At 52.3% G+C, this 9,304-nt stretch overlaps 1 protein-coding gene across 1 annotated transcript; it reads right to left on the bottom strand.

Annotated features, from left to right (window-relative positions):
- Nucleotides 1-2,790: 2,790 nt before the first annotated feature.
- LOC117872569 (protein mono-ADP-ribosyltransferase TIPARP-like) lies at nt 2,791-6,074 on the bottom strand. The gene is made up of 5 exons (XM_034761229.1): nt 5,716-6,074; nt 5,029-5,203; nt 4,376-4,563; nt 4,020-4,289; nt 2,791-3,235 (listed from the first exon to the last, which is right to left on the bottom strand). Exons 1-5 carry the CDS (start codon nt 6,072-6,074, stop codon nt 2,791-2,793), a joined length of 1,437 nt encoding a protein of 478 aa, XP_034617120.1.
- Between the last annotated feature and the right edge of the window lie 3,230 nt (nt 6,075-9,304).

Here is a 9,304-nt window from a genome sequence, read left to right as displayed (position 1 = left end):
CTGCTTGCCTGTGTGTTTCTTTGGTGCCTGCAGAGGTAATTGCCACATGGCAAGGCAAAGTTTCCTACCACGGGGGAAGAAATAAGGCTGCCCTCCCAAGGAACCTTCAGCAGAGGATTGGCAAGTACCTCCAGGAAAGTTTCCTAGAGATCTCTATGAGGATTCCCAGGAAATCATGGTGTGCATCAACAAACTTTTCCGCAGTGCCCCCTCTGCCTAGCTGCACAGGGGAATGAGAAGCAGATGCAAACAGTGCTAGTGTTGGTTATTTCTATCCCTCACCTATACTGGAACAAACAAACAAAAAAACATAGCTCTTCCTCATGTCTCCCTGCAATATCAAAGTACAATGAGAACTGACTAGAGCTCCCCTCTCCTGCATTGGGCATGCCAGAGCCAGAATGCTGCGACTGACTAGAACCCACAACAGTTAAAAAGAGGTCCCTGGTGCATGTTCCCCATCCTCCTCCAACTCCACTTCCTCAACCACCATTTCATCCTTGGGGTTCACTCTGCGGGCTGCTGCCTCTTCCCCCCCCATGCACACCCCAAAGTATCCTGGGAACTCTAGGCAGTGGAGGTGGGGTCACTGGTGAGGATGGCATGCAGCTCCTTGTAGAAGCAGCACACCTTCGGTGACACATCAGACTGATGATTGGCCTCCCTTGCTTTCTGGTACGCCTGCCTCAGCTCCTTGATCTTAGCATGGCACCACTGTGTGTCCCTTTCTCGCCCCTTCTCCTCCATGCCACGAGAAATCTGTCCATAGGAATCAAAGTTCCTACAGCTGGAGCGGAGCTGAGACTGCACAGCCTCCTCTCCCCACAGAGCCAGCAGATCCACCCACTCCAGCGAACATCAGGCAGGAGAGCATCTGCTGCAGGGAGCCGGCATGGTCAGCTGGGAAGAGAGCTGCAATGTGATCTGTCCTCGAGGAGCAAACAGGAAGTGGAATTTCAAAAATTCCCGAGCCTTTAAAGAGGCAGAAGCATATGCCGGTGTAACTGGCTGTAACAGGGCAGCGGAGTTCAAAATGGTGACCAAAGTGATCAAGATGGGCATTGTGAGACACCTCCTGGAGGCTTCTCACAGCGACATAAGAAACATGGTGTCCATCGCTCTAACTACATCACAGAAAGCTCTATGCCGCTCGTCGAGGAAGTTTTATGATGTTGGCGGAGCAGGAGAGTTAAATCAGTGGGAGAAGCATTTCAGTGTGTACACCGCCACTGTTTTATTGGTGAAAGCTGACTTTTGTGGACAAAACTGTGTAGTATCCCAAGTGTGTTAGCTTTTAAGTACCTGACTTGACACTTTAAGAGGATGCTGACTTTCCAAAAGTGCTGAGCCACTGCTCTGTGAAAATCAGGTCTTTTTTAAAAAAGGTGTCACCTGCAGAGCTCCTCAGGTCAGTCCCTTTTGACAATGTAGGCCCCAAATCCATGTTTTGGCACTTAATCATGATAGGAGAATTTTTAGAGGTACCGACTACCCACAACTTACCTTGAACTCCCAGTCACTTGGTCCTGCTCAGTGTGTGTGGTTGAGGGGGGACACACACTGGGCTGGACTAGATGACTTCTGGAGGTTGCTTCCAGCCATATATTTCTATGATTCTACATAGGGTAACTTCCTAGACTACAGTAATTGTGATTGCTGGGGTATTAAATCAAATGAAGTAACAGGTCTAATTAACCAAGTGTTAGATAAGGTAGATCACACTGACATTGTGCAGTGAACAACAGTCTTAGCTCTTTAATTTTAAAGACAAGAAAAATAATGTAAAGTATAAGGCAAGTGATCTCAAATTATGAAGGCAAGGAAACTCAGCAAAGAAAGTAACTCAGTAATTATGCTAATAATACAGTGTGAATTAAACAGTTATTGCTTACATGAATAAATGAGCAATCCGCAGGTTCTCAGGTATTGGGACATATTAACTCACTAACAACTTGCCAATTCCTAGGTCCCAAAAACAGGATCACAGGAGGTTTCCTGCAGGGGCAGGTGACATGTTGTCATTGGGAGCAAGGCCTGAACAGCCAGAAACTTTCCCTGATCCTTGACATTGGGGGGTTTCATGCAACAGACTAGACACAGCAGATGCTTACAGCCACTCTGCCTCCATATAACACACTTAAATGTTAACTAATTACAAACACAGGAGAGCGCTCTGACCCATGGTGAGTTTCGAACAATACTTCTACATTAGTTCTACACCAGAAAACTTAGCAAACACTACAGCAAGACACTGTGCAAACAACTTTTGACAAACCGATTACCCCCAGGCTGAAGGCCCCTTTAAAAGGTGGAAGAGAAGGTGAGTCATGCATAAAGTGGCGACTTTTTGTGAATCTCATACTGTAGTCCACAAAAGCAATGAGAGGTAATGGAGGGTGATGGCTCGTATGGTGTAATAGAGCAGCTTCCAGGCCAGAGCTTGGAGCAGTGTCTGACGGCACAGCCTGCAGGGATGTTTGCATTTGGATAGACAGTGAATGTGACAAGGGCGAAGTTGAACACAGGGTGGGTAAATCTGGTGGAGACTGAATAGGATGGGGTGGGACAGAGCTGTTTTGAAACTAGATGGCCTTGTTTTCCATATACACTGGGAGGGTCACAGCCACTGCTCAGAGTGGATGCAGAGTGGGCTTTTACAGAGCAGGTTGCATAGGAAGGCTGTAGGTGACAACAAAAAGTGACCCCTGTCCCCACAGGGGGAAGTGGAACCTGATCAGAAAAGCTGCATCAGCAATCTTTCCTAATGAGCAGCTCCTCCCCCTTGCACTATCAGCCATCCACTGCCACGGGGTCAGAGAGCATCTTGTAGTTGATCAGGAAGTAGGGGTAGCACTGGCAGTTGTCAGAGATCACATACACTTGGGTATTGCTTTTGCTGTTGACCCAGGAGTTGTAGAGCTGCCCACCAGGCACCATGGGCAGGGGGTGGTGGAAAAGTTTATGCCCAACAGCAGTCTTGCCCACCAGCACCTTGGCCAGGAACATGTTGCGTAGCCCAGCTTTGCTCGCTTGGCCGTGGCGGTGTGAATACATGGCACTCTTGGAGAAATAGCAGCCCCTGCCGTAGATGGGGGCGTGTAGTCTTGAGAAGCTGGGGTCAAAGTTCTTCTGGCAGATGCGCTCCAGGAAGTTAGCAGCGCTCCCATAGAAGAGGTGCTTCTCCAGCTGGTGTTTCTCCTGCAGTGAACATGCATGGGACATGATGGCCTTCTGCCTGAATTAAACACAAAGGGGAAAAAAAGCAGGCTTAGATCCTGCCCAGAGGGGATGTTTGGGGAAACGTAGAGGCCTAACTCCCCTCAACCACCTCTATCTCCACTTACTTAATAGATAAAGGCCAAAAGCTTGAACGGCAAAGAGTTAGGGGGGGGGTCAGTCTTCTCCCCCCCCCAGCCCTCAAGGATCCATCCAACAATGACACACTAGTGCATCCAATGTCACTTGAGCACACTAGGATCTGCCCACCACTGCACAAATATTCACATTCCACTGCACTATCTGTGCACCAGTGCACATGCATGCACCCTGCAAACAAACATATGCAGCCCAGTGCACTAGGATCCATGCACCCATTCCCAAGGATGCATCCAAATATGCAAACTCCAGTGCAGCTAAATCTACCTACACTGCAGCACAAGGAATTGCCAAACAAGAAGCAATCACGCTCACAGTGGTGTGCTAAGATCCCCACCCGAGGAAACAAGCACTAATATTCACACCCTAGCACACTAGTTCCTTCAGTTATACTCCCATGAGTGCACCCCTTAGTGCACCAGCTCCAGGGCTCATGTTCCTAGGCTTCCAGGACTATGAGTTCTGCACCCGAAAGCACTGACATTAGGTTTTACACTTCCTGCCTTGAGCATGGTGAGCTCCACAAGTGTAGGCACTAGCTCCAGCGTTCCCCCTCCGGCATCCCGAGGCACTAGTGCTAGGATTCTCACGCACACATACATACACACACATGCACAGTCTCCCCACAACATTTCTCTTTATACCTGGTGTATTTTTCCCAGAGATCATCATTCCGGATTCGGTAGATCCCCAGCACCAGTGTCTTTTCCTCTGAGAGAGACTGATGGAAGAGAGCACAAACTCTGTGGTACGCAACCTCTGTTGGTAGCACCTCCATCTTCAGGAAAGCCTGGCCATCTGGTGGCTTCGGGACCCAGGCAGCAGGGTAGGAGCCACAGTAGCCATCCTTCGGATTCTCCCCGAGGACGTCAGAAGTGGAAGAAACTGTTCCCCAGGGTCTTCTAGGGAGCGTCCTAGGGAGATAGTGAGACTAGAATTAATCTCCTCTGAATGCAGCTTACATTCCTTTAGGACCATGGTTGCCAGGGGAGTCACTTACGTCAGATGTGGCACCATACTGAGGAGGGGGCGGTAGGAAGGCCGGCGCTGGACCAGGCGGATGTATTCCTTATCCCGGTTCCGTTGCACATGGCGCTTCAGATCCACAATGAAGAAGTGGCCTTGGCGTTCGAAGGTGTAGCTGTCTTTGTCTTGCTCATAGGCAGCAAGGAGACCTTGGGAGATGGGCTGAGGGGAAAAGGAAGAGGAGGTATACAGTGAGAGTGCTCCAAAGAGGAAAGCCAAGGACCCCCACACACTGCTCCTTAGGCTGCCACCTTCATCAATAATTCTTTAGATATCTGGGGAAGCCAGAGGCAAAGATCTGCCAGCATCCAGCCTCTCTTCATCTTGACTAACTATGACCTTTCCCTACAGCATCCTTTAGCCTTTTCAGCCTGGTTTTCCCTCAGGCCATAGCAGAGAAACTCCTTTCTCTTCCTGCCGACGAAGGCTCCTTCCCCATCCTCAGTATCTCCCCTCCACACACCTTCTCTCCTCTGTGTGTGTCCCTCAGTGTGTCTCCCCCTTTGCTGTTGTTTTTGGTTTAACTACAGAATGTAATTCCTTTGTGTACCTCAGTGAGGCATTTCTGGGGAAACGCACTGTATGATATACACAACGCAGGTTGGACTGCCGTTCCCTTTTCCTCACCTCCTCATACTTCATCCAATTACCATTGCTCTTCCAATAGGCCACCCACTCTGTGGGGAAGTGGGGGTTCTCCTTTGGATTAGAGGTGTTGGAAAGTCGCCGCACTTTGTCATAGGGTCCGACGAAGCAAACCAGCTTCATGGACTGCAGAAAAATGCTCCCGACAGCACCACCTCTGTGAGCAGGAAAAGGATACAGTAAACAATTATTCCTCCATTACCTCCTACCAGGAGAGTCCAGGACTGGAGTAGTTAGGCGCTTCCCCTGCACCCAGTGCTTCTGCCCAGTTCGCTACAGCACCATCTGCTGGGCGAGGCCAGGACAGCAGTAGGGTGGGAGTTCCTGTCAGCCAGCACTGTGGCCTACACCATAGCTCTCAATTTGGGATCCACACCTCTAGTGCAAATTACCCCTTCTGTAACCTTAGTTACTTGAGTCTATTTCTGATGTAAAAGAATTTTCAACAAGAAAAGTGAGGGGAGTCCCACACATGTGGAACATAAGGGGCTTGGGGAGTGGAATGAATGAAAGTGGGAGATGTGCGAGGTATTCCCTATGCTGCATCCCAGATTGGGGCAGGGAGTTGAGAAACCATGAGCTCCCTATACCCAGCACCTCTCCCACTGTTTCCTACAGCTCCTCCTGCTGGTAGATTCCAGGACTGGAGTTTGGCTTTCCATCACTTACTTGTCCACAAACTTAATCTGCTCTTTTCCAGTGTCGCAGTAAAGTTTCTCTAGGTGCCGCTGAGCTGACTCGCTAACACTCTGCCAGGCTTTGCTGTCCCTCCACCTAATCTGCCAATGGTAGGGATAGCAGGTGTGGTGGAGGGGGCAGCTGTCCCCCTGGGTGCAGCCCCCCAGCAGGAAGCGGTCGCAAATCTTAATTTCATCTCTTGGATGAATGTGAAATCTGATCCCATTGTCACCACTCAGATACTCGGAGGCCTCCTCGGGGCTCTGGGAGCTCTCTCTCTTGGCTGTGTGCTTGCGTTTTTGGGGCGGGCTGTTGGGAATGGTACTTTCAGCGGCTGAAGAAGCAGACATCTGAGGGGAGCCAGAGCGCTCTTCGTGGAAGGAATCCAACTCCTGGGAGAAAGAGCAATTTTGAAATGTAATACTGAGGCACAGAGTAGCTCAATGCAGTGCCTCTAGCTTGAACCTCCCCACTCCTACTCTGCATGCACTGCTGCCACAATGGGGCCTCTCCTCTGATATATCCCAATAAACCACACACACACAGTGCTCCCCAGGGACCCCAATGCCTCTTCACACCCCTAACTCACACACACAGTGCTCTCCAGTGGGACCCTATCCCGATATACATACAAATAACTTGTCCCTAAATCCACAGGATGGGACACCCCTATCTGGGACTTTAACCTCCCTCTCAGCACAAATGTAGCTCTCTCCTGTGGTACCCCAACACTGCCCCCCAGAGATCTTTTCCCCTCCTGGGGGAATTGATTCCCAGAGTGGCACAGCCTCTGCTAGCCACTGTTCCCCACAGAGATTCCCATTGACAAATGGGATGGGGCTGACTCAGGAAGGCACTTATGTTCCTGAGTGGGCCTGGTAGCCCTGTGGAATTATTCTGCCCCATCCCTCTTCCTGTGGCTCAGGCCGCAGTGACCCCTCCCAAACGCCTGGCTTGTTTCTTGCCTCTTTGAATATGAGGATTCCGCACTGTGTAGGAACAAGGGGTTTAGAACATTGGAACATGCTCTGCGCTGATTGGTGGGAAGGGGGGGTTCTCTGCTCTGATTGGTGGGTTTAAATTTAGTGTTTAATAGGTGTAAAAAGGGATAGGAGCAAAACTTGATCCCACTTTTCTTGTGATTGGGCGGGAGGGTAAAGTCCAGCTTTACCTTAGGTATATTAAAATGAAATGTAGAGTCTAAAGAAGCATTACACACCTCTCTCTGTTACATATCAAAAGATTTAATACAGTCCCACGTGTATATTAATGACGGGAGGAGCATGAGCAAGCATCTCTCTTCCCCTCTGCTAAGTATTCAGTGGGCTAGTATAATCTACATGTCCCAACTACTACCATTGCCACCAAACATTAAGGAGTCTGGTAAACTGGGGAACCCCGCCAACCCTCACGATGGAGACGGAGAAGCTCCTAAAGTGGATACTGGAAAAGCAGCAGGAGCAGGCGGCCCAACAGCAGCAGGAGCAGGTGCAGATGATGCAGCAGATGGCCAGCCAGTAGCAGCTGCTGATAACCCAGCACCAAGAGCACCAGCAGCAGCTCCTCCGGGAATTAGTGGTCCAGCGCAGCAGACGCAACAAGAGCGCCTGGTGCAGCAGATGGCCATGCTATTATGCCCAGCAGGAGCCGCAGCCGGCATACCTGCTGGGCCTGGACCTAGGGAGACTTTGGGGGAACTGCCGGTATGCCTCACTAAGATGGGGCCAGAAGATGACCCAGAGGCGTTCTTAGTGATGTTCGACCGCTGCCAGGTGGCCCCCAGAACATTGGGCCACCCTACTAGCCCCATATCTGATGGGACAGGCCCAGGCTGCCTACTGTAGCCTCGATCCCCGGGAGGCCCTAGATTACCCCCAAGTGAAGGCGGCCATATTGGACCATACCAGCATTAGCCCAGAGACCTATCGCCAGCGCCTCCGCAAAGAACAGTACCCCCTTGGGACCCGGACCCGGGCAGTGCCCCAACGCATTCAAGACCATTGTTGGAAATGGTTGAACCCAGAGGACTTGACGGGACCACAGGTAGCGGAGATGGTGGCACTGGAATAGTTCACTCAGATCCTGCCCCCGAGAGGAAGGGCCTGGGTACGTTGGCATTGGCCAGCGACCTTGTCGGCGGTGGTGGCCTTGATGGAGGACTACTTGTCCGCTGAGGGGGCCGAGGTGCCGACCCGGGTAACAGGAACTTCCGGTCAGAAAGGTGGGCTAAGAAAAGGGAATCCTCAAGGGTCAGGACCCCAGGTACCATCAGCATGCGCCCGCCGCACACCTCCAAAACTCCCCAACCCTGAGCCCAGACCCAAGGCCTCCCGGGCACCGATATGAAGGGACCAACAACCCCGAGAGCAAGGGAGCCTCCTGGGCAGAGGCCCAGGACCCGCTGAAGCCCGAGAGGGGTGCTGGGAGTGCGGACAGGAAGGGCATTTTTGGCGGGATTGCCCATTCATGGACTGCAACTACGGACAAGCCTGGGTCGCGGGTCTAAGGGCATGGAAGAGAGGAACAGGAAAGCTGATGGTCCCCGTCCAGGTCAAGGGAACCCTCATGAACACCCTTGTGGACTCGGGGTGTAATCAGACCCTCATACGGGAGGGGCTGGTCCCGGACCTCAATCTCTCGGGCCCCCCGATCCACTTACAATGTGTACATGGGGACATCCGCCCTTACCCCACGGCCTGGGTGAAGCTAGAAGTATGCCGCCGGGAGGAGGGCCTCCGGGTTGGCGTGGCCCCCAGGTTAGCCTACCCGGTGGTACTGGGGTGAGACTGGCCAGGCTTCGGGGAGGTTCTCCAGAAGTACCAACCACCTGACCCACAGACTGAGGCCTCCGAGAGCAGGGCTGCTTGGACACACACCAAGGATCGACCCCGGAGAAGGGACCTCGGCGCCGGAGGAGATATTCGCAACTCGTCCCGCAGCCAGGCCCCGTTCGGTGGAAGATGCCCAGGCGGAACTGGAGCGAGACGTGGATTTTGTACAGGAGCAGAGGGAGGACCTGACCTAAGTAGAGCCTGGGAACAAGCCACCAGCCCGGACCCCGATGGAGACCCGCCTCCGCAATCCCCACAGGGCCCCCACTTTGAAATACGGCGGGATCGCCTATATCGCCTAGGCCAGGAACCCCAGACCCAGGAGACATTCTGCTAGCTATTGATTCCCAGGAGGCTGCAGCAAGGCCTCCGACAACTAGCCCATGCAAACCCCTGGGCAGGACACCTGGGGCGGGAGAAGACCCTCCAGAGGGTAGCTCGCCGGTTCTTCTGGCCGAGCATACACCAAGAGGTTCGGGACTACTGTGCATCTTGCCCGGAATGCCAGCTGCAGGACTGAAGGGGGTAGCCCGGGCACCCCTGGTACCCATGCCAGTCATTGGCATACCCTTCGAACAGATTGGCCCCCNCATGGGTACCAGGGGTGCCCATGCCAGTCATTGGCATACCCTTCGAACGGATTGGCCCCCTTGAAAGGAGCAAGACGGGGAATCGCTTCATCCTAGTGATTGTGGACTACCAATCCTTCAGTGAGAGTGCCAATGCCCGAGATGATGGGGCATCCAGGA

This window comes from Trachemys scripta, chromosome 1 (assembly GCF_013100865.1).
Source record: "Trachemys scripta elegans isolate TJP31775 chromosome 1, CAS_Tse_1.0, whole genome shotgun sequence".
Taxonomy (NCBI): domain Eukaryota; kingdom Metazoa; phylum Chordata; order Testudines; family Emydidae; genus Trachemys; species Trachemys scripta.
This window is presented reverse-complemented; position numbering and strand designations above follow the sequence as displayed.

What these genes read in the sequence shown, in the direction of transcription:
- LOC117872569 (XM_034761229.1), bottom strand. Translation starts at nt 6,074, where the DNA reads ATGTCTGCTTCTTCAGCCGCTGAAAGTACCATTCCCAACAGCCCGCCC. An exon ending in CAGATTAAGTTTGTGGACAA is followed by an intron (nt 5,204 to 5,715) that starts GTAAGTGATGGA and finishes TCCTGCTCACAG; the next exon opens with AGGTGGTGCTGTCGGGAGCA. An exon ending in CTCTGGGAAAAATACACCAG is followed by an intron (nt 3,236 to 4,019) that starts GTATAAAGAGAA and finishes TGTTTAATTCAG; the next exon opens with GCAGAAGGCCATCATGTCCC.